The sequence below is a fragment of the Tursiops truncatus genome, chromosome 17 (genome assembly GCF_011762595.2).
Source record: "Tursiops truncatus isolate mTurTru1 chromosome 17, mTurTru1.mat.Y, whole genome shotgun sequence".
Classification (NCBI taxonomy): Eukaryota; Metazoa; Chordata; class Mammalia; order Artiodactyla; family Delphinidae; genus Tursiops; species Tursiops truncatus.
In genome coordinates this window covers 39,941,574-39,967,754 of record NC_047050.1, presented here as the reverse complement: position 1 = coordinate 39,967,754, position 26,181 = coordinate 39,941,574, and the positions used below count along the sequence as shown (strand labels likewise).

The window sequence follows — 26,181 nt, the reverse complement described above, 5'->3', positions numbered from 1 at the left end:
TGCTCTACAAAACAGCTGTAATCTGGGGGCGAAGAGACCTGGATTTCAGTCCTGACTAGTTCTCTTTGGGCAAGTCACTTAACTTCCCCAAGCCTCTGCTCCTTCGTCTGTAAAATTAAAGGGTCTTAAAAGGCACAATGCAGTTCCGAACTTCTGCAATCAGGTTGCTTCCTAGATTGTTTTCTCAAATCCAATCTTCGAAAGCTCCACCTTCTTTTAACCTCCATATTGTTTTGGCTTTTGCCCTTGGGTGTGCAGGGGAAGAGTCTTTTGTTTAAAAGATAGCCCTGATGTTCCCCAGGGGCCCAAGGGTTAAGGCAGGATGTGCATAATCAAACTCAGACAGCAGCTGCGGAGTTGGAGATAATCCTAAAAGGACTACTTCAGACCTCCTCTTTCTCTCACAGTGAAACTGCCTGGCACCAGGCCTGTTCCGGCTGTTTGGACCTTATGTTTTCGGCACATTGCAAACAACATCTTCTGTGGATTCAACTCTCAAAATGCCAATGGCTTTTTCTGTTTTGCTTTTTCAAGCTGGCTCTCCAGAAGCAAATACTTAAAAGACATAAGCATGCACAGTGTCCACACGTTCATCATATATAAACAGCTCGGGATGAAAAAAAGAGAGTCTTTGAGGGGCAGGGAGGTAGGGCTCCTTATTAAAGGGATTCTTACTGTCCCTCTGTTCACTTGGACAGACAATCTTTCATGAAATAGCAAAAGTGACTAAAACAACAAAAATCACCCATTTAGAAATTGCTAAATTTATGGATCTCACACTAATTCCTAATAGTGACCTAGTGTTTCCACAAAGTCAGAACCTCTCTCCACTTCACTTCCATGGCCCTCTGAAGTAAAAACAATTCCAACTTGCTCCCCTGGAAATACAATGTGAACAACAGCTTAGCTTTGTAAAATGGGTTCTATTTGTAGATTCAAGAGAGTTTTTTACAATGTGTTCTTTTAAAAGCAAAAAGGTTGTCATTACAAAGTTTTCTTGGCAGGATTCTTATACCAGCTCTACCTGGCAAAAGTTTTCATGTTCCAGGAAGTCCTGTGGGAAAAGTGAAGAGGATGTACTATGAGAATCACTTAGTTTCAGAACACAAGTGTGGACTGCCGCAGCCAAATTAGTGGTCTGTGTGAATTATAAGAAGCTATCAATTTGTTCATAAAATTAAAGTTCTACCACTAACTTCTAAAAATAACATAAATTAGGATTTACATTTCTTTGCCATGAAATGTAAATTTAAGATTCTTTTTTCTCCCCAAGGTATCCAAGGTAAAAGAGGTATCTTTTAACAATTTGATGTAATTACATGTTCTCATATGAGATCTATTTTGTCGTTGCTTTAAAGTTTCTTGGGAGGGGTGCTGGGAAGATGGCGGAAGAGTAAGACACGGAGATCACCTTCCTCCCCACAGATACACCAGAAATACATCTACACGTGGAACAACTCCTACAGAACACCTACTGAATGCTGGCAGAAGACATCAAGCCTCCCAAAAGGCAAGAAACCCCCCACGTACCTGGGTAGGGCAAAAGAAAAAAGAAAAAACAGAGCCAAAAGAATAGGGACGGGACCTGCACCAGTGGGAGGGAGCTGTGAAGGAGGAAAGGTTTCCACACACTAGGAAGCCCCTTCGCGGGCGGAGGCTGCGGGAGGCGGAGGGGGGAGCTTCGAAGCCGCGGAGGAGAGCACAGCAACAGGGGTGCGGAGGGCAAAGCGGAGAGATTCCCGCACACAGGATCGGTGCCGACCAGCACTCACCAGCCCGAGAGGCTTGTCTGCTCACCCGCCGGGGCGGGCGGGGCTGGGAGCTGAGGCTCGGGCTTCGGCAGGGAGAGGACTGGGGTTGGTGGCTTAAACACAGCCTGAAGGGGTTAGTGCACCACGGCTGGCTGGGAGGGAGTCCGGGGAAAAGTCTGCACCTGCCGAAGAGGCAAGAGACTTTTTCTTCCCTCTTTGTTTCCTAGTGCGCTAGGAGAGGGGTTTAAGAGCACTGCTTAAAGGAGCTCCAGAGACGGGCGTGAGCCGCAGCTAAAAGCACGGACCCCAGAGACGGGCGCGAGCCACGGCAAAAAACACGGACCCCAGGGACGGGCGGGAGATGCTAAGGCTGCTGCTGCCGCCACCAAGAAGCCTGTGTGCGAGCACAGGTCACTATCCACACCCCGCTTCCGGGGAGCCTGTGCAGCCCGCCACTGCCAGGGTCCCGGGATCCAGGAACAACTTCCCCGGGAGAACGCACGGCGGGCCTCAGGCTGGTGCAACGTCACTCCGGCTGTCCTGTCTGAGTGAAGAACAGACGCCCTCCAGCGACCTACACTCAGAGGCGGGGCCAAATCCAAAGCTGAGCCCCTGGGAGCTGTGAGAACAAAGAAGGGAAAGGGAAATCTCCCCCAGCAGCCTCAGAAGCAGCGGATTAAAGCTCCACAATCAACTTGATGTACCTGCATCTGTGGAATACCTGAATAGACAACGAATCACCCCAAATTGAGGAGGTGGATTTCGAGAGCAAGATCTATGATTTTTTCCCCTTTTCCTCTTTTTGTGAATGTGTATGTGTATGCTTCTGTGTGAGATCTTGTCTGTATAGCTTTGCTTCCACCATTTGTCCTAGGGTTCTATCCGTCCGTTGTTTTTTTTTAAAAAAAATTTTTTTTCTTAATAATTAATTTTAATAACTTTACTATACTTTACCTTCTCTTTCTTTCCTTCCTTCCTTCCTTCCCTCCCTCCTTTAGACAACGAATCATCCCAAATTGAGGAGGTGGACTTTGAGAGCAAGATTTATGAGTTTTTCCCCTTTACCTCTTTTTGTGAGGGTGTATGTGTATGCTTCTGTGTAAGATTTTGTCTGTATAGCTTTGCTTCCACCATTTGTCCTAAGGTTCCATCCGTCCCTTTTTTTTCTAAATAATTATTTTTAATTCAATAACTTTATTATACTTTACTTTATTTATTTTACTGTATCTTCTTTCTTTCTGTCTTTTTTCCTTCCTTCCTGCCTTCCGTCCTTCCTTCCTCCCTCCTTTCTTGCCTACTTTCCTTCTTTTCTTTCTTTCGTTTCTTCCTTCCTTCTCCTTCCTTCCTTACTTCCTTCCTTCCTTCCTTCCAATTCTCTCTACTTTTTCTCCCTTTTATTCTGAGCCATGTGGATGAAAGGCTCTTGGTGCTCCAGCCAGGAGCCAGGGCTCTGCCTCTGAGGTGGGAGAGCCAACTTCAGGACACTGGTCAACAAGAGACCTCACAGCTCCACATAATATCAAACGGCGAAAATCTCCCAGAGATCTCCATCTTAACACCAGCACCCAGCTTCATTCAACGACCAGCAAGCCACAGTGCTGGACAACCTATGCCAAACAACTAGCAAGACAGGAACACAGCCCCACCCATTAGCAGAGAGGCTGCCTAAAATCATAATAAATCCACAGACACCCCAAAACACACCACCAGACATGGACCTGCCCACTAGAGAGACAAGAGCCAGCCTCATCCACCACAACACAGGCACTAGTCCCCTCCACCAGGAAGCCTACACAGCCCACTGAACCAACCTTAGCCACTGGAGACAGACATCAAAAACAACTGGAACTAAGAACCTGCAGCCTGCAAAAAGGAGACCCCAAACACAGTAAGATAAGCAAAATGAGAAGACAGAAAAACAGCAGATGAAGGAGCAAGATAAAAGTGCACCAGACCTAACAAATGAAGAGGAAATAGGCAGTCTACCTGAAAAAGAATTCAGAATAATGATAGTAAAGATGATCCAAAATCTTGGAAATAGAATGGACAAAATGCAAGAAACATTTAACAAGGACCTAGAAGAAATAAAGATGAAACAAGCAACGATGAACAACACAATAAATGAAATTAAAAATACTCTAGATGGAATCAATAGCAGAATGACTGAGGCAGAAGAACGGATAAGTGACCTGGAAGATAAAATAGTGGAAATAACTACTGCAGAGCAGAATAAAGAAAAAAGAATGAAAAGAACTGAGGACAGTCTCAGAGACGTCTGGGACAACATTAAACGCACCAACATTCGAATTATAGGGATTCCAAAAGAAGAAGAGAAAAAGAAAGGGACTGAGAAAATATTTGAAGAGATTATAGTTGAAAACTTCCCTAATATGGGAAAGGAAATAGTTAATCAAGTCCAGGAAGCACAGAGAGTCCCATACAGGATAAATCCAAGGAGAAATACGCCAAGACATATATTAATCAAACTGTCAAAAATTAAAAACAAAGAAAGCATATTAAAAGCAGCAAGGGAAAAACAACAAATGACACACAAGGGAATCCCCATAAGGTTAACAGCTGATCTCTCAGCAGAAACCCTACAAGCCAGAAGGGAGTGGCAGGACATACTGAAAGTGATGAAGGAGAAAAACCTGCAACCAAGACTACTCTACCCAGCAAGGATCTCATTCAGATTTGACAGAGAAATTAAAACCTTTACAGACAAGCAAAAGCTGAGAGAGTTCAGCACCACCAAACCAGCTTTACAACAAATGCTAAAGGAACTTCTCTAGACAAGAAACACAAGAGAAGGAAAAGACCTATAATAACGAACCCAAAACAATTTAGAAAATGGGAATAGGAACATACATATCAATAATTACCTTAAATGTAAATGGACTAAATGCTCCCACCAAAAGACATAGACTGGCTGAATGGATACAAAAACAAGACCCATATATATGCTGTCTACAAGAGACCCACTTCAGACCTAGAGACACATACAGACTGAAAGTAAGGGGATGGAAAAAGATATTCCATGCAAATGGAAACCAAAAGAAAGCTGGTGTAGCAATTCTCATATCAGACAAAATAGACTTTAAAATAAAGACTACTAGAAGAGACAAACCAGGACACTACATAATGATCAAGGGATCGATCCAAAAAGAAGATATAACAATTGTAAATATTTATGCACCCAACACAGGAGCACCTCAATACATAAGGCAAAAACTAACAGCCATAAAAAGGGAAATCGACAGTAACACAATCATAGTAGGGGACTTTAACACCCCACTTTCACCAATGCACAGATCATCCAAAATGAAAATAAATAAGGAAACACAAGCTTTAAATGATACATTAAGCAAGATGGACTTAATTGATATTTATAGGACAATCCATCCAAAAACAACAGAATACACATTTTTCTCAAGTGCTCATGGAACATTCTCCAGGATAGATCATATCTTGGGTCACAAATCAAGCCTTGGTAAATTGAAGAAAACTGAAATTGTATCAAGTATCTTTCCCGACCACAACACCATGAGACTAGATATCAATTACAGGAAAAGATCTGTAAAAAATACAAAAACATGGAGGCTAAACAATACACTACTTAATAACAAAGTGATCACTGAAGAAATCAAAGAGGAAATTAAAAATACCTAGAAACAAATGACAATGGAGACACAACGACCCAAAACCTATGGGATGCAGCAAAAGCAGTTCTAAGAGGGAAGTTTATAGCAATACAAGCCCACCTTAAGAAGCAGGAAACATCTCGAATAAACAACCTAACCTTGCACCTCAAGCAATTAGAGAAAGAAGAACAAAAAAACCCCCCAAAGTTAGCAGAAGGAAAGAAATCATAAAAATCAGATCAGAAATAAATAAAAAAGAAATGACGGAAACAATAGCAAAGATCAATAAAACTAAAAGCTGGTTCTTTGAGAAGATAAACAAAATAGATAAACCATTAGCCAGACTCATCAAGAAAAAAAGGGAGAAGACTCAAATCAATCGAATTAGAAATGAAAAAGGAGAAGTAACAACTGACACTGCAGAAATAAAAAAGATCATGAGAGATTACTACAAGAAACTATATGCCAATAAAATGGACAAACTGGAAGAAATGGACAAATTCTTAGAAATGCACAACCTGCCAAGACGGAATCAGGAAGAAATAGAAAATATGAACAGACCAATCACAAGCACTGAAACTGAAACTGTGATTAAAAATCTTCCAACAAACAAAAGCCCAGGAGCAGATGGCTTCATAGGCAAATTCTATCAAACATTTAGAGAAGAGCTAACACCTATCCTTCTCAAACTCTTCCAAAATATAGCAGAGGGAGGAACACTCCCAAATTCCTTCTACAAGGCCACCATCACCTTGATACCAAAACCAGACAAGGATGTCACAAAGAAAGAAAACTAAAGGCCAATATCACTGATGAACATAGATGCAAAAATCCTCAACAAAATACTAGCAAACAGAATCCAACAGCACATTAAAAGGATCATACACCATGATCAAGTGGGGTTTATTCCAGGAATGCAAGGATTCTTCAATATATGCAAATCTATCAATGTGATAAACCATATTAACAAATTGAAGGAGAAAAACCATATGATCATCTCAATAGATGCAGAGAAAGCTTTTGACAAAATTCAACACCCATTTATGATAAAAACCCTCCAGAAAGCAGGCATAGAGGGAAATTTCCTCAACATAATAAAGGCCATATATGACAAGCCCACAGCCAACATCATCCTCAATGGTGAAAAACTGAAAGCATTTCCACTAAGATCAGGAACAAGACAAGCTTGCCCACTCTCACCACTCTTATTCAACATAGTTTTGGAAGTCCTAGCCACAGCAATCAGAGAAGAAAAGGAAATAAAAGGAATCCAAATCGGAAAAGAAGAAGTAAAGCTGTCACTGTTTGCAGATGACATGATACTATACATAGAGAATCCTAAAGATGCTACCAGAAAACTACTAGAGCTAATCAATGAATTTGGTAAAGTAGCAGGATACAAAATTAATGCACAGAAATCTCTGGCATTCCTATATACTAATGATGAAAAATCTGAAAGTGAAATCAAGAAAACACTCCCATTTACCATTGCAACAAAAAGAATAAAATATCTAGGAATAAACCTACCTATGGAGACAAAAGATCTGTATGCAGAAAATTATAAGACACTGATGAAAAAAATTAAAGCTGATACAAATAAATGGAGAGATATACCATGTTCTTGGATTGGAAGAATCAACATTGTGAAAATGACTCTACTACCCAAAGCAATCTACAGATTCAATGCAATCCCTATCAAACTACCACTGGCATTTTTCACAGAACTAGAACAAAAAATTTCACAATTTGTATGGAAACACAAAAGACCCCAAAGAGCCAAAGCAATCTTGAGAACGAAAAACGGAGCTGGAGGAATCAGGCTCCCTGACTTCAGACTATACTACAAAGCTACAGTAATCAAGACAGTATGGTACTGGCACAAAAACAGAAATATAGATCAATGGAACAGGATAGAATGCCCAGAGATAAACCCATGCACATATGGACACCTTATCTTTGATAAAGGTGGCAGGAATGTACAGTGAAGAAAAGACAGCCTCTTCAATAAGTGGTGCTGGGAAAACTGGACAGGTACATGTAAAAGTATGAAATTAGATCACTCCCTAACACCATACACAAAAATAAGCTCAAAATGGATTAAAGACCTAAATGTAAGGCCAGAAACTATCAAACTCTCAGAGGAAAACATAGGCAGAACACTCTATGAAATAAAACACAGCAAGATCCTTTTTGACCCACCTCCTAGAGAAATGGAAATAAAAACAAAAATAAACAAATAGGACCTAATGAAACTTCAAAGTTTTTCCACAGCAAAGGAAACCATAAACAAGACCAAAAGACAACCCTCAGAATGGGAGAAAATATTTGCAAATGAAGCAACTGACAAAGGATTAATTTCCAAATTTTACAAGCAGCTCATGCAGCTCAATAACAAAAAAACAAACAACCCAATCCAAAAATGGGCAGAAGACCTAAATAGACATTTCTCCAAAGAAGATATACAGACTGCCAACAAACACATGAAAGAATGCTCAACATCATTAATCATTAGAGAAATGCAAATCAAAACTACAATGAGATATCATCTCACACTAGTCAGAATGGCCATCATCAAAAAATCTAGAAACAATAAATGCTGGAGAGGGTGTGAAGAAAAGGGAACACTCTTGCACTGCTGGTGGGAATGTGAATTGGTTCAGCCACTATGGAGAACAGTATGGAGGTTCCTTAAAAAACTACAAATAGAACTACCATATGATCCAGCAATCCCACTACTGGGCATATACCCTGAGAAAACCAAAATTAAAAAAGAGTCATGTACCAAAATATTCATTGCAGCTCTATTTACAATAGCCCGGAGATGGAAACAACCTAAGTGTCCATCATCGGATGAATGGATATAGAAGATGTGGCACATATATACAATGGAATATTACTCAGCCATAAAAAGAAACGAAATTGAGCTATTTGTAATGAGGTGGATAGACCTAGAGTCTGTCATACAGAGTGAAGTAAGTCAGAAAGAGAAAGACAAATACCGTATGCTAACACATATATATGGAATTTAAGAAAAAAAAACTGTCATGAAGAACCTAGGAGTAAGACAGGAATAAAGACACAGACCTACTGGAGAACGGACTTGAGGATATGGGGAGGGGGAAGGGTGAGCTGTGACAGGGCGAGAGAGAGGCATGGACATATATACACTAACAAACGTAAAGTAGATAGCTAGTGGGAAGCACCCGCATGGCACAGGGATATCGGCTCGGTGCTTTGTGACCGACTGGAGGGGTGGGATAGGGAGGGTGGGAGGGAGGGAGACGCAAGAGGGAAGAGATATGGGAACATATGTATAACTGATTCACTTTGTTATAAAGCAGAAACTAACACACCATTGTAAAGCAATTATACCCCAATAAAGATGTTAAAAAAAAAAGAATAAAATTACAAAAAGTGACATTAGCAACCATTCTAGAAGAAGCACACAGCCTCTGTAGAAATACAAGTAAATTCGCTCTTTTTCCTTAAAGGAGCATTCAAGTGCATTTTGTTCATTTTTACAGTAATGAAAGAGAGTGCCCTTCAGTCAATTTTCAGGACCTGGTACAAATTATTATATTTTCTCCCTTTAAATGTCAAGGGAAAAAAGTGGAGGGCTCCCCCGCCACCCAGAGCCAAGCGCCTGGGCCAGCAGTGGGAGCTGAAGGATCCCCTGTGCTCAGAACACAGGGGCGCCCCACGAGGCCGCAGGTCCGCGAGGCCCCGGGTGGGTCCGCGAGGCCCCGAGTGAGTCTGCGAGGCCCCGGCCTGGCTCGCGCAGAACCTCGTGCCCAGAGGTTATGACGCCCCACGAACCGTCACACACCCCGATGCCAACGGTCGCCTAGCGCCGTAAGCTTCGCGTCTACTGACTTCGGGGCCTCCCAGAAGCCAAAGCCCGTCGAAAATCCGACCCCGCTGACCCGCTAGCATGGGCAGCTACCTGAGCATGTACCTGGACACGGCCGAGGCCACGCAGCCAGCCCACGTCCGGAAGTGCCAGTCCCCATGGTTGCCACGCACCGGGTCCGCCCAAGGCACCTACTTCCCGATGGACCGGGACGGGCGCCCAATCCTGTCCTTCCGCCGCCGCCGCCAGGATCATGAGCTCTGGTTACGCTGCAGACGGCCGCTCCCCGCCGCCCTGCGCCGCTGGAAGTACTACCCAGTCCGCGGGTCCTCGGCGCCCCAGGGCTGGAGGCGCTTTCCCAGTGGGCCGCCCCTCCGCACCTCCTCGGGGCTGGGGTTTTCCGGCCATGGCAACGGTTTCACGATGAGGTCCCGGTGCATCGTCCGCCTCTCCTGCCACACGCAGAGCCTGGTGGACATCCGTACCCCCCCCGTTGAAAGCCTAAACAGCTTGTCCCCGTGTCCGCCCAGCCAGGAGTCCCCAGACCCCTGTGCCATGGAGACCGAGCTGAGGGCCCTCAGCCGACGCGAGGAAGGACAAAGGCGGCTCGACGGGCCTCTCAGGTCTGAGAGCCCCGAGCCCAGGCTGTCGGCCTTCCGGCCCGTGATGAGGAATGGAGTGGTCCCTGTCTTTGTGCCCAGGCCGGGGCCTCTGATAAGAAGCACCTGCTCCGGGTGCAAGCGCCTCCGAGAAGAGGACACTGAGCCCCAGCCTGATTAGCAGCCCTGCCTGAGCCTTCCCCGTCTGCCGCCCACCCTGCTGTGAGGCCCCCCCACCCCCCACCCGCCCAGGGCACAGTCACAGAGCCTCACTGGAGAGATGGGGGCGGATCAGCACTCCCGGGCCTGGGCCTCCTGCAGCCTGACGTCCCCCTTGAGTCCTGAAAGCCAGGGCCACCTCCTCCTGACACTCAAACCCACATTTCTTTTCCCCAGCTGACCCCTGCCCTACCCCTGCCTGAGTCACTGGCACGGACCGCCAGGCCAGCTCCCTCCACTCCAGCCAGGAGCTGCCAAGCCCCAGAGCCACCTCTCCTACCTGCAGAGCCCGCCCCGAGGAAGCACCGCTGACGTCCAGGCCTGCACTCCCTCCTGCCCACCCACCCTTGCTGCCTTTGCCCCTGAGAAGACCCTTCTCAGGAAGGCGTGCTTCTCCCCTATTGCCCACTTCATACGGTTTAAAGGTTGTTCTTATTTTAAATAATACTAAAATAGCTTCATTATCCTAAAAAAAAAAAAAAAAAAAAAAAAAGTTTCTCAGAATACTACTTCCATCCAAATCACTGTTCAAGAATACATGTTTTTTAATACTTATTCTCTCTCTCTCTTTTTTTCTTCTTTGTGTCTGCGCCTCATGGCATGTGGCATCTTAGTTCCCTGACCAGGGATGTAACCGCGCCCCCTGCAGTGGAAACACAGAGTCTTAACCACTGTGTCCAATACTTATTCTCTAATAAATATTTATCACTTAGAAAAATTTCTCTAAGATGGAGCCATGGAGCATGAACTCCACCAATAACTTGTCTTAATACTTTGGAATTTGAAGACTTCACAAAAAGCAAGGTGGGAGGGATAAATAACTTATAAAAATCAGCTTTCTGATTTGGGTCTACTATCCAGGGAATAGAAAGAGGTTTTTTTTGTTTGTTTGTTTGTTTGTTTTTTGCAGTACGTGGGCCTCTCACTGTTGTGGCCTCTCCCATTGCGGAGCACAGGCTCCGGACGCGCAGGCTTAGCGGCCATGGCTCACAGGCCCAGCCGCTCCGCGGCATGTGGGATCTTCCCGGACCGGGGCACGAACCCGTGTCCCCTGCATCGGCAGGTGGACTCTCAACCACTGCCCCACCAGGGACGCCTTAGAAAGTGTTTTTTATCCCAAGGAAGTAATGAACGCCACAATGGGGTTCAGCCCCCATTCACAAGCGCTTAATTCAAGCTCACTTCCTCTCCTAACAAGGCTCGCATCTCCATTAGGTGGGGTCCAACTGCAGGGGCCACATCTGAGGCCCCAAGCTCCCCAGATATGCTTGATCCCGGCTCATGGTACTCACTGCATCTGCTCAAGGGCTCTGTAGTGAGGATGTCTGGATGGATTTTGTTGAGTATGGGCTGGTTTTGTGTATGTCCTTTTAGGTGGAAGACATTCAAATCAAACCATGGAAATCATTCTAACAAATTGGCAAGACAAGGCAAGACACGCACACTTCCTGACTGAAAACTAGGATGGACCCCCACCTAATGTTCCACTGGAAGACGCTGCCGGACTTCAGATCAAAAAAATTTAGTGGATTAAAACTAACAACTTAAGAGGTGAACCATATTGTTCCTAATTATTATTACCACTATATCCATGCACCAGCTGTGAACAATTAAAAGCCTTTATTTCTAAAATTCTCACAAACCCAAGAATAAAATTAAGACATTTCTGAAAGAAGTTTCACCTATTTATCTGTAAGTTAACTGCTCTCAAGGTAAGGCAGTCTCTCTAACTATATCCACAAGGCAGAAGTACACAGTGTCACAGCAAAATTTTGTTTTTTCCTTTTTCTGTGTCACACATTTTATCGTTAAAAATTAAAATAACCAAGAAATATTATGAAAGCACACGACTAGGCTTTTTATACCATTAAACTAAGAGAACTGATCACTTCAATCCCACCGTTTATGTGCTTCCCAGCCTCTTCTCACCAGAATCACCAATAGAGAACATTAGTAGGACACGTCTTTACTCTTTCAATTATATGTGTAGGCGACAATGATAAAACATACCATTTTTTAAAGGGTGGCCAGGCACAAAAATCACACAATTTCAAGCTGACTTGGGGAGAAGCATCAGCATCTACTCAAGCTCCTTCATTTCACAGCTGAAGGAACCCAGGCTCAGAAACTGTAGGCAGGGTAGAGGCAGTCAGAGCTCAGGAAGGTCACTTAACCAAGTTTTTACCGGCAAGGCTAAGCCAGGGACCAGAGACCTAAAATGTGCTCCACTCCAAACATTCAGAAATGCGTTCCATTTCAGAAGGGAGAAAAACAGAATAAAAACTAACAGCAATCCAACCACTCTGCTACCTACCCTTTGTATCCCTGGCAAGTGGGCTCAACGAGGCTTGAGGGACCTCATGGCCAAGTCTCCTGATAGAGTTAATGTCTTACATTCCTACTTTTTAATTCATCCCATTTCCTAACCACCTAAATTAAAGCCAAAGGAAAGACATCCATCACAACCAAGTTTGTTTGAAGACTCCCTTCCATAGGTGTGTCTATAGAGAGACACACATTATTTATGTACATAAATATGTACATATAGTACTTATAGATCATACAGATAAATGGAATAAAATCAAGAGTTCAAAAATAAAGCCTTACCTTTATGGTCAACTGATTTTTGACAACAGTGCCAAGACAATTCAATGGGGGAAAGAATAGTCTTTTTAGTAAAATGTGTTGAACCAACTAGAAACCACATGCAAAAAAAAAAAAGTTGTACCCCTACTCCACAACACATGCAAAAATTAATAATTAACTCAAAATGGATTACAAACCTAAACGTAAGAGCTAAAAACATAAAACTATTAGAACACATAGGAGTAAAGCTTTGCAAACAGTTCCTTACATGTGACACCAAAAGCAACAAATGAAAAATCAGATAAACAGGACTTAATAAAAATTAATACTTCTGTGCTTCAAAGTACACTACCAAGAGGATGAAAAGGCAATCCACAGAATGGGAGAAAATATTTACAAACTGAACATCTGATAAAGGACTTGCATTAAGAACATATAAAGAACTCTCGAAACTCAGTAATAATAAGACAAAGAACCCAATTTTTAAATGGGCAAAGGATTTAAACAGACATTACTCCAAAGAGGAAATACAAGTGGCTAATAGGAACACAAAAAGATGCTCGACATCATTAGTCATTAAATGCAAAACCACAGTGAGGTACCATGTCACCCCCCACTAGAATGACTATGATCAAAAAGGACAGAAAATAACAAGTATTAGCAAAGATGCAGAGAACCCTTGTGCACCACTGGTGGGAATGTAAAATATTCCAGCCACTTTGGAAAACACTTTGGCAGTTCCTCAAAATGTTAAACATAGAGTTACTATGTGACCCAGCAATTCCACGCCTAGGTATACAGCCAAGGGAAACAAAACAACATGTCCACTCACAAACCTGTACAAGAATTTTCGAAACAGCATTGTTCATAACTGCCCAAAAGTTGAAACAACCCAAATGTCCATCAACTGATGAATGGGTAAACAAAATTTGGTACCTCCATACAACGGAATATTATTCAGCAATAAAAGAGAAATGCAGTACTCATCAGGCACCAATATGGAGGAACCTTGAAAAGTTTATGCTAAGTGAAAGAAATTGGTCACGAAAGACCACATATTATATGACTTCACTTACACAAAATGTCCAGAATAGACAAATCTATAGAGACAATCTATAAAGACAGAAGGTAGATTAATGGTTACCTAGGACTTGGTGGGGATGGAACTAGAGGTCACGGTAGATGGGTAGAGGGTTTCCTTTGGAGGTGATGAAAATGTTCTAAAATCAAATTGGGGCAAAGGTTGCACAACTGTGAAAATACTAAAAGTCACTCAACTGTACACGTTAAATGGGTGACTTTGTGGTATGTGAGTTATAGCTTAAGAAAGCTATTAAATTCTATGTATATATGTACCTCAACGGCAAGCAGCATAAAAGACAGACTGTTTGCCAGTGATCCTATTGCACAGCCAAATAAACTATCTTTTAATAACTAAATAATTTCCCAACAATGCAAGGTATGTTTTGATCCTGAGCTCAGTGTCAAATTTTGCATTTTGTAGAGGACCTCAGACCAGAACTAAAAACACCAAAAAGGTTATTAGCATAGAGGTGGGGTCCACAGAAAGTCCTTCCAAGCTTTCTAGTTTTTTGGCCAAAAGCAGTTCATTCTGTAACTTCAGTGTGTTTAGACATTAAAATGCAGAGTCAAGGGTGGGAACCAAGAACGTGCATTTTTAACAAACCCCCCTTTCCCTCCCCCAAGATGATTCCAATCCAGGCAGTGTGAGGACAGCACTTTAGGCAGGGAGACCCATCCACCTGGAAAGCCTCCTCTGGGCAGTCCTGGAGCTAATGAGCTATAAATCGGTGGGCCAGTCGTGATCACAGTTGGGCAGCATTTTTCATACTAATGCTTGCCATCAATTTCATAGGCATTTGGGAGATAGTCAAATTTGAAACTCTGTGGATAAATCATGCTGGGTGAAATGCTCGCCTTTAGAAGAGGAGGTTCAGTCACTCCTTGAAACCCCAGAATACCATGCTTGAGCTACTCAAAGTCTCAGTATCTTTCTAGAGTGCATTCACTTGCACAGTTTTTAACAACTATTAGATTCCAGGACAAAGAAACTGTACAGTGTGTAATATTCAGAGCCCAAAAATGAGGAAAAAAATCGGCTGGGAATTGCCATCCACAGAACAAGGACAGCTGGCCTTCACACCCCAGTTGTTTCCTGTCTCTAACAGGTGGAGAACATTCTCCCTACTGTGAGAACTTCACCTCCTACTCCAGCTTCTATTTCCCATACTCGAAGCAACCTCCACCCTCCTATCTGGGAGGAAGAAATCTGAGCTATAACAGCTAGATGGAGTGGCATCCCTGAGAGGAAATGGTTAGTCATGAAAGATTATAGCATTCTAAATGACAACTGCAACCAATTTACTTGGCTGACAAAGGAGAAGAGAATAGAGCAAAATGTTAAAATGTGGACTGGAATTTCAAAAACTTCATTCCAAGGCAACAGGTAGAGAGGAGAAAAAAATTATTTCCTTAAAAAAAAAAAAAAAAGAGTGCAGCCATTATAGAACTATAGCACATTTGGTGGCAGAGATCAGGGGGTTTTACAAAGGGGGGAAATGAGACAAAAGAGGTTGAGTGATGTGCCAGAGGTCACTGCTGGTTACTGGCAGAGAAAGGCCAGCTTATAAGAACCCAAGTCTTCTGGCTACCTGGCCAGCATTCTCTTGCTTCATGCAGAATAAAGAAGTAAACATGAACGGGGTGCTATTTGGACAAGAGTAAAGAGGTAGAGAAATGGTTCCTAACCTAGAGTCCTTCGGCCCATCATTTGTTTCAGGGGTGTTTTTCACAGTGGTTGCTTAAGCCTCATAAGGAAAGCTTTGTGCTATGTCCCATGGGTCATGGGTGATCATGACGCAGCATGACCATCTCATCCAGTCGAAGAAGAGGTACTTGGTGCATGTCACAAAGTGATGGGGGAATGAATGCTTCGGAGGCTAAGCCTACCTTCCACATCCCTGACAGCCTGGGACAGTGGCCTCTTTGCCTGATACTCTTCATGCTGGCTTGGAGACCGTCTACCTCTCCTCCTTTGAAGACTCTTCCGCTGCCCTCAAGTCCTGGCCCCTTGCTGTGACTTGAGTTTGCCTCATCTCCCAGGTCCACACCTCTCTGGTTCACATCAGACAGTCATGCTGGCCATTCTGCCTGATTTAAGTACCTGTCAGGGTCACTTGAAGTTTGAGGCAATGGCAAATTTCAATTGCTACTTGTCCCCTCAAGTTGGCAAATAGACATCTTGCCAACAGTTTAACAGAAAATTGGCCCTAGAGTGCCATACTCCTTCAACTAAGGCAACAAATGATGTCTAGTCTAAGACCAAGTTATCAGGAAATAAAATATATTTTAAGTTGTTTGGCGTTTAACTTCAAAATATTATAAGAACAATAGAATCTAAAGTTAGAAGGAAGCTATACAGGTCAGCTCATCTCCCAGCCAGCTAATGCTTCGAATCTCCTCTAAAAATCCCAAAAGGCCATCCAAGCACATGCTTACTTACCTCCAGGCTGGGGCCCTCACTACTTCTGAAGTGGTCTATTCCATCCCCGCCTGCCTTTTAGAAAGGGCTTCCTTTTATTCAATCAACATCTGTCTCTTTGGAAGCTACCACCCCTTTCATTCCTAATTGTCCAAAAGGATATAGATCCAAGAAGGCAAAGGGTCAGATGGAAGTCATCACATTATATCTTCCTAGTGCTTGTTAGATGATGACGCTTTCCAGAAAATGTTTTTATTATTGTTTTTTAAATTTCCAGTAAAATAAATACAAGCTCTTGCACATGTAGATGCTAAAAGAAAGTAGTTTTATATGAAATAGATTAAAAGGCTTTCCTGAATGAATACTAAACACATCTGCGAATAGTTTATGGTATGGAACTTGTTTGAATCTTCTAGGTTTTCTGTCTCTATTTATACCTCAAGGCACAAAACAACACAAGCGGTCTGGTAAAGACTCACAGAGTAGTTAATGCCCAGGGAGAAAAATGGCAAACACTACGAGGCATCTCTTAATATTTATTAAACCAACAATAGTGTTTTGGGTAAATCTTATTAAGGCAATACACAAAGTTCTGGGCAAATGAAATTTTCATTCATTTACATCAAATGTACCTGCAATCCACATTTTTATTAAAAAGGACAAGAATGAAATAAGCAATAAGCATTCAGTTAAGAGGCCTGGAAATAGCATGTTATTTTGAATATTATGCACTAGTTCTCTATCATTTAACTGTTACAACTTTTTTTTAACATGGTATACTTTTAAAATGCTCCTGTTTCCTAGAATTCAACAACATAGCATTTCTTCTAAAGTTTGTGGAAAAGTTTGCATTCTGGAAATCACCTCAAATCTTCTATGCAATGAGTAAGTTATTTTATATATATATATATATATATATATATATATATATATATATATATATAAAAGGAAACAAAACCTTCAGAATGAGAGGTAAACACAGCACAATTCATCATTTTTATAACACTCATCACTGTTTGATCATGGCCTCTATTTATACAATCTTTTGCAGTTAAAGATGCAAACCATTTCATTTAGAATATTTAAAAAAAAGTTTACCAATCAGTCAAAGATAAACAAATGTATCTTTTCCTTTATCAATATTTACCAGTCATTAAAATAAGACATCAAAAGTACATTGCTGCAGTCTCCTATGTTTATTAAACTCATCAAAATATTTGTTTTTAAATGCCTTTTATCTAATGTGCCAATAATCTTCAAATATTCCATACACGACTAAGTTGACAGTAAATACTCCCCCACCCCTGGCTTTAGCACCCCCAAGTTCTCCACTTCCCTTTCTTGTCTAGGTCCAAATGCCAGTTAAAAGAGTAAGCTCACTGTATACTATGCCTGCTACTTAATTTGTCACTAAATAGATGAATACTGGAGTTTTTACCTGGACGAAGGGCAATGCCTGAACCCACATCCAAGTTACGACCTCCACTTCCAAGTTATGACCCCCTCCCTTCCAAGGTATGACCCCCCTTCCAAGATATGAACCTACTTCCAAGATATGGTCATCAGGAGTGTAAGCCCCAAGGCAAACTGTTGTGTGTGTCAAATATCTTACCCTGGCAAAATCAGGTAAGGTGAAGGTCAGGCTTGAAAGAGGAGAGAAAAGTTACTATAGTAAGAGCCAGAGCACAGGTGGAGGGAAAAAAAGGTGTCCCATTTTGACAGCATTCATTCTCCTCCCTCAGGTAACAGTCACTCCATTTTTATCTGGGGAGCCAATCCTTTCCTGTCACAGTCCAAGGGGATTCAGGCTCTTCCTCCACTTGTAGTTCCAGGGATGATGCATATTACCTAGGCCAGAGGCAGTCAGGTCAAGCCAATCAAGAGTCAATGACGGGGGGGCTTCCCTGGTGGCACAGTGGTTGAGAGTCCGCCTGCCGATGCAGGGGACACGGGTTCGTGCCCTGGTCCGGGAAGATCCCACATGCCGCAGAGCAACTAAGCCCGTGTGCCACAACTACGGAGCCTGTGTTCTAGAGCCTGTGCTCTGCAACAAGAAAAGCCACTGCCATGAGAAGCCCACGCACCGCAACAAAGAGAAGCCCCCGCTCGCTGCAACTAGAGAAAGCCCACGCACAGCAACCACGAAGACCCGACACAGCCAAATAAATAAATAAATTTATATTTAAAAAAAAGAGTTACTGAAAAGCTATTTTCGGATTCTTACTAGAATAACTGGGAAAGAGAAGCTCTTTCTACCACAACTGCTGAGAAGACAGGCTGTTTGCTAACCTGAAGTTGCCATACCCCATGTTGCCACCACAAGGGGAGTGGTTTCTCCTGGTTGTCGTCAATATCCAAAATCGTCCCTTCTTTAGTAATACGACCTCTCCAGATTCTTACTAGGCACGTGGCTGCCCACGGAGAGACATTTCCCAACCAGCACTGCATCTTGTGTAGCCACGACTATACTCTGACCAATGGGATGTAAGTGGAAGTGACGCGACGCGTCCAGGCTGTGGCCTAAGGAGGAAGGTGCATGTCCACCCTTTGACTCTTCCTCCTGGCTGGGAGACGGGAAGGATGAAGCAGCCACCTTGGAGCCACAGATAAGAGCTGCATAGGAACACGGTAAAACCACCCCACCAGCTCTGTCTTTGGACTGTTATGTCAAAGGGAAATAAAACAGCTATTTTAAGCCACTATATTTGGGGAGATCTCTTTTTAACAACAGCTGAGCTGTTACCTTAATTAGGAGAAGTCCTGGGAGTAAACCTAAGAAAGGAAAGTTGCACTGAAAGACATGTAAAACCCAAGACCTGATACTTAAGCCTCTTGATGCAGCCCAGCCTGAAGACAAAACTACTCCTGGACTTCTCCATTATCTTAGCCAAAAAGTTTCTTTTTATTTCTTATGCCAGTCTGAATTGGGAGTTTTATTACTTGCACTGGGGAGTGTCTTAACTGCTTAAATGATGATGGCTTATGGGCTACTGTTATACCTCATGGTCCCAGGATCTCCTAAGCAGTAGCTATCGAGCCATCCCTTGCGTCCTCATCAGTGCCTGCTTCCCTGAGTCAACACCGGACAGAAGCCAAAGCAGCTATTCTGCCTCCCCTCAAAACTGTAAATTAAGGGCATTCTAGGGACTGACTTCTTTAAAGGAAACTCACTATTTCTATAAAGTAGTGTTTTACCAACTATAATGTGGCTATGAGTCACCGAGAGTCTTGTTAAAACGCAAATTAGAAGTCAGCAGTCTCAGATGGGGTTTGGGGTTCTATATTTCTAATGAGCTCCCAGGTGATGCGCAGGCTGCTGGTCCAGTGCCCACATTTTGAGTAGCAGCGCCCTAAAGCAGTGGTCTGCGAGCCTGCCTGCACAGTAGAAACACCAAGGCAGCTTTAAAGAAAAAAAACACCGATATCTGGGGCCCACCACTAGGGGCCCTCCTTTAGTGGTGCCTGTACCGTCAGGGATGAGAACCATTTCTCAGTAGTTCTCAAATTCTAGCATGCCACAAAAATCACCCGAAGGGCTTTTCAAAACTCAGATTGCTGGGCCCCACCCCCAGATTTCTGATTTGGTTGGACTGGAGTATGGCCCAGAACCCACATTTCTAACAAGATCCTAGGTGATAAAGATGCCGCGATCCATCCACACTTTAAGAACCGCTCGTCCAAAGCTCGAGTTAATGACTCCTGCGACAGACCTCAATTTCCACTGAGAACAAATGCCTTTATCTGCCAATTTTATTCTATTAATGCTCCGGAACATCTATCAGGGGATACACTGGGGGGAGGGGAGTAGAATTCACATTTCCACTTCCTTGATTTCTAAGACTAGTCTCTGTGCACGCTTAATACTTTGTAAAGACAGATTTAACCCTATTGTCGCCAAAACAATAAACAGTAACGATACATTTTCTTCTGGACATTACAGACTCATTGGGTTTAAAAGCCTATGAATCATAGCGAATGGCTCCCTTTCACAGCTTGCTCAGAATAATACTTCTTCCATCTGTATTGTAGGACAGATACATGTTGAGTGGTAGTTTCGAAAGGGTCAGCATTTTAATGTTATCCTGCAGAGCTGTTTTTAAAAGCTTTGAGAACTCCAGCATTCTTAAACAAGGTTTTTTTCCCCTGAGTCAATTAAAGAGATCCTCTTTTATTCGAGGGATGGAAAATTGTGTTCAGAGTTGAGTGAGGGCAAACATGCTCCCAAATTAGATATCTGAACAAAGTAAACTATGAATAGATTAGATAATGGGCTGCTGCTTTTCTACTTAAGAAAGAACGAAAGACAACTCAGATGTCTTATTCACAGGACAGCCTAAAGCACTCTCTCTTCCCAACTCCAACCGGAAACAGTCTATTTCCATGGAATTAATTCGACTTGAACCAGGTTCAAGTAGCTGAAGTGCAGTTACAATAAGAGGGCCGTCATTAAGACACGTGTGCTGGGCTTATACATGACCAGGACATTCAGACAAGCCCTAGAATACACTTTCAATCAGTAAAACACACCATCTCTCTGCTCAAAGCGTGAACTCAGGCAAATCTAATAAGCTGACCCAACATGCTTTTCTGCCACCAGGCCAAGAGGACAGGCATCCTTTGTTCCACCAAGCAGAACGTTCAAAAGGCAAGGGAAATATTTCACATTTTTTAAGACATCCTTAGATGAATTTCATTTATACATGTATAATCTTCTGTCTAAAAACCTCTCAAACGGCATCCTCATCCACCAACATAATTATCAGAAGAGTATAACCCAAGAGAAAGAGATGTTGAAGAGAAGGGCAGAAGAGGAAAAAGCTCGGATGGAGCGAGCACTTCCCAATTCTACACAGCTTAGACTGTGCCGGGAAGCCACTGTATTCCACGTGGCTGGGTCACAGGCAGTGGAGGGCATGGTTTAAGAAGACAAATCTTGAGTGCCCGACTTCCTCTGGAGCTGGAGGAGATGACAAAAGCACCCAAAACAGTTCTCTTCTCAAATCTTCTAGAAGTTAGAATCACCTGGGGAGCTTTCCAGCTGGCTGGGCCCCATCCCCAGAGATTCTGGTTTAATTGGTTCTGGGTGGGGCTCAGGTACAGAGAGCTTTGAAAAGCTCCCTGAATGAGTTGAATGTGCAGGAAAAGCTGAGAACCACTGACCTAGAACCTGCTCTTCACTCTCCAGATGAGAACAAGAGCTGAGGAGGTAAAACACCACCTCTTTTCACCAAAAAACAACAGCTACAAAGAAAAAGAAAAAAAGTCAGCCTCTCCTTTTGTCTTTCCCGTCTGGTCAGTGGCACCATCATTCTTCTCTGTCTGAGTTTCAAAACCTCAAAAGAGGATGCTTTCTTCTTTGATCAGCACACCTAATTAGCCATCCATTTCAATTAGCGTCAGCAGGAGACTAGTGCCTATTCTACACCAGGCACTCTCCTAAATGCTGGACGTGCAGGAACTCTAATCCTCATAGCATCTCGATGAGCTGCTACTGTGACTCATCTTCTTTTCACAGATGAGAAAACTGAGGCCCAGAGAGACTAAGCAACCTGCTGAAAGCCCTACAGCCAGACACCAGCAGATCTGGTATTTAAAGAGATTCCTATTCATTCTACACTCAGTTCTCCCATTCTCTCCATAGACAGAAGCTTGGGGAGAGAAGCCTTTGAGGTAAGATGCTAAATGTTGGTAAAGAAATCAGGAAATGTGTGACCTAGAATATTAGCCCAACAATGCAAATGAAGGGTCTGACCCTTCACTAACGGGGGCTGCACCCATCAGATTGCTTTAAAAAGTGATTAGACATTTAAACACTCTCACTGCTCTCTTGAAAGATTACAGTATCAAGCCAGGGCTATTTAAAGCTAGAAAAACTGAGGATCTGACTTCTGCTCTGTCACCTAAAATACAGCCATGGCAAGTAATACCGCTTAGCAGTTGTGAGACAATTATAGGCAATAAATGGGAAATGCCTACCATAGTTCTAAGCACACAGTAGGAGATCACTGTAGTAATTTCTCATGTTATTGTCTTTTAACAAAATTCAATTCTTAAAAATATCATCCCACAGACTTATTTTCTGAAAAACTAGGACTCAAATATATTCATGTTATTACACTAAGATTGACGTCAGTACTCAAGAGAAAAATATTAGAAGATTATCCAATGCTGGCAAAAAGTGCTTCTACCTGGGCCCTCAGTTCCACAGACATTTTTCCCTGAAGGCTCTGACATAATTTTAGTATAAAAATCCAAAGAATGTTCTTCTCCCCTCAACCTACAACAGCAGTTTGCTACCTACATAAAATGTGGTAGTAATTCATGAGGATTTCGCTTCCAGTTTTGATTCTTATCTCCATGAAGTTTTTATCTCCTTTTCTGCCTGCAAGTCTCCACAATCTTCCCAAGATTTACAAATCAACTTGACTTCAGTCTCTCTCTCTCTGGGTCTTCCAGATCCTAGTGCTCTCAGGCCTCCTCCCCTAATCAGCCCAAAGGTGCACAGACAATAAAGAAGTTAGCAGGAGCACATCTTTTGCTGGAAATTCTGAAATTATCTCAACATCACTTCAAATATTCATTTTGCGCAAAACACACTGATGCAGAGTATATAACATATAATGTATGTTCCACTTGGAATTTCATTTATTTATCAAACATGTGGCAGAAGTAAGTGTATTAGGTGCTAATCATTAGTGTAGGGAATAAGGGAGAGGATGGAGCCAAAAAGGGAATGTGTTATGGTAAGAAGAAAACAGCAACAAATCAGATAGCCTGGGCCCAACGTGTAACTCCACCACTAACTAACTATGTGATCTTGGACAAGTCAATTCTAGCTCCAAAACCCATTGTTACATACTGAAAGGCAGAATGCAAAAGAACACGGTGAAAATCATCCCAACACTTGTATACCTCTTTCATTCATCAGCTAAGACTATTTGATCAACTGAACACATAGTATAAGGTCTAGCTCTCCCCTTTAAGAGTCCAAAGCTTATAAAGTATGGAGAATTAAACTGGATGAAATGTAAGATTTCTTTCTCCCATAATATAAATATCAATAGCCTATACAGGTTCTAAACAATTTCTTGCTCTTTGTGTCTTTTGTACATTTTAATATTCGGAAGTCTTTGCTTGCAGAGCAGGTGAAGGAAAACTAAAAAGTATGAAAATCCAGTGTCTAATTCTGGTTTCTCTCTAGCACACTGTGCCACTTCAGGGAAGGCTTTTTTCTAGGAAAGCAGTAACTTCTCTTCCACAAGGGGTTCTTCTTATCCTTCTCAACTGTAGTTCTTGTGCAGTTTGATGGCTAGATACATTTAACTAGATTCAGACAAAAACAAACTGATTCATAGTTTACAAAGAATGCATATGGTAAATATGGGCTCAACCCAGGTGCAATTACCCTAAACAATCAAAAGGTAGATAATAGTTGCTTGAAGGTAGGTATCATGTCATTTCTTTTTAATCCGCAAGACAAGCAAGAGCTTTGCCCTTGTTTGATGTGCAGTAACATGAGTTAACTATTAACTGACTTACCAAATATAAAACTTCATCCAATAACTAACCAGGACAATTACAAAATCGAATCAACTCAAAAATAAACAAAATACTCAAACCAAAATACTCTGCACTCTTATCTAAATGAGTTCAGAGGTGAGACATAAATGAAGTTAAGATTTTAATTCATTAGTAAACCTAACAGATAAATCAGTGTTTATAAGACCTCCTTTAAGCATTTTACAATTATAATCCCAAGTTCTATGTTAGATTTTTCAAATCTCAACTAAATTTCCAACCCGTATGCAAGTCTATTTTGAGCTTTACTTGAATGTAATCCAGGAAACGGATGATGCAGGAAAGAAAAAATATAATTCAGCATCACACCCTGCTTGGTGAAAAATAAACTGGTCATAAATGTGTGAAAATATATGTCCCTTGGTGGGCTTCCCTGGTGGCGCAGTGGTTGAGAGTCCGCCTGCCTATCCAGGAGACGCAGGTTCGCGCCCCCGGTCCTGGAAGATCCCACATGTCGCGGAGCGGCTGGGCCCGTGAGCCACAGCCGCTGAGCCTGCGCATCTGGAGCCTGTGCTCTGCAACAGGAGAGGCCACAACAGTGAAAGGCCCGCGTACAAAAAAAAAAAAAAAAAAAAAAAAAAAATATATATATATATATATATATATATATATGTCCCTTGGTGCCAAGGGTCAGAATGCAAGCAAGAAACAAGAAACATGCATACATATTTGTGCATATATAATATACTTGGGAATCATGAAACTTAAAGCTGAAAGGAAAGAGGATCAAATGAGTTTATAACACCTACTTCGGGTCAGGTTTTTTGTTAGTTTTCAGTCATTACTGAGGCTAATCTTCAAAATTAACCCAAAAGCAAAATATTATAATTCCCAATTTTACACTGAGAAAAACGAGCTCAGAGATGATAAGAAACTTCCCCAAGGTCATGTGGCTTTTAGGTGGTAATACCAGAAACTGAACTACAGCATACCTGACTCATCATCATACCCTTCAATATCATCTCCTGTGTTATCTTAATTTGGGAGGGCACACAAGTGAAACATGACAATGCTAGAACTACAACTTAATGTGAATTAGGATCTATATATGTTATGACCCATAATTTACTGCACTGTCACACACCTGTTATCCATGCAGAGACTGTTGCCTAACAACTCAGTACACAGTGGCTTTTTGGTTCCTAAACATGTCAAATGTATTGAGTCTTCAGCACAGATGTACTAACCCTAATACAGTAAGCCTTCAGTTAACCAGATATTAGACCTTTATATTAACAGTTTTGTAAATTTTTATCAGATGCTTTTCTGAATCTGTTGAGATGACCATACTGTTATCTCCCTTAAACTGTTAATAACTGCATTGCTTTCTGATGCTAAAGCATTCCTTGGATAAACCCTACTTGAACTCATCATTATTCTTTTAATAAGCTGCTGTACTCGGTTTGATAACATTCTATTTAAAATTGTGGGATAGGGAGGGTGGGAGGGAGATGCAAGGGGGAGGAGATATGGGGATATATGTATATGTATAGCTGATTCACTTTGTTATAAAACAGAAATGAACACACCATTGTAAAGCAATTATACTCCAATGAAGATGTTTAAAAAGTAAATAAATAAAATAAAAATTTGGCATCTATGATCACAAGTGATTTGTTTTCTTGTGCTTTCCTTTTCTGGTTTTGACACAGAATAATGCCAACCTCATGAAATCTTCTGTCATTCTCTAAGCTTTGGAACAAGTATCTGTTCCTTGAAGGATCAGCAAAACTTATTTGTAAAACCATCTAGGTCTGGTGGCATATTTTTAAGGTTTTTTTTCTTTTTTTTTGATGTGGACCATTTTTTTAAAGCCTTTATTGAATTTTTGTTACAATAGTTTTTATGTTTTGGCTTTTTTGGCCGTGAGGCATGTGGGATCTTAGCTCCCTGACCAGGGTTCGAACTCGCACCCCCTGCATTGGAAGGCGAAGTCTCAACCACTGGACTGCTAGGGAAGTCCCCTGGTGCCATTTTTTTTAATGGAAATTTTTGTTGAGATAATTGTAGATTCACATGCAGTTGTGAGAAATAACACAGAGACTTCTGGTACCCTTTACCCAGTTTACCCCAATGGTAACATTTTATAAATATAAAAACAAGGACACTGACATTGATACAATTGACCAATCTTATTCAGATTTCCCCAGGTTTTTTGGGGTTATTTTTGCGGTATGCGGGCCTCTCACTCTTGTGGCCTCTCCCAGTGCCGAGCACAGGCTCCGGACGCAGGGGCTCAGCGGCCATGGCTCACAGGCCTAGCCGCTCCGCGGCATGTGGGATCTTCCCGGACCGGGGCACGAACCTGTGTCCCCTGCATCGGCAGGTGGACTCTCAACCACTGCGCCACCAGGGAAGCCCCAGTTTTCCCCAGTTTTACCTGTACTCACTTGTGTTTGCGTCTCTGTGTATTTAGTTCTATGCAATTTCATCAATGCACAGGTTTGTGGATACA

General features: G+C 42.3%; 2 protein-coding genes across 2 annotated transcripts in view; one reads left to right on the top strand and one right to left on the bottom strand.

Moving 5' to 3' along the window:
* The window catches only part of SDC2 (syndecan 2), a 120,381-nt gene that overhangs the window by 83,487 nt on the left and 10,713 nt on the right, over positions 1-26,181 (bottom strand). The window lies entirely within an intron of this gene.
* POM121L12 (POM121 transmembrane nucleoporin like 12) lies at positions 9,087-10,204 on the top strand. The gene has a single exon (XM_073794370.1). The coding sequence runs from the start codon at positions 9,324-9,326 to the stop codon at positions 10,020-10,022; it is 699 nt and encodes a 232-aa protein (XP_073650471.1). The 5' UTR covers positions 9,087-9,323; the 3' UTR covers positions 10,023-10,204.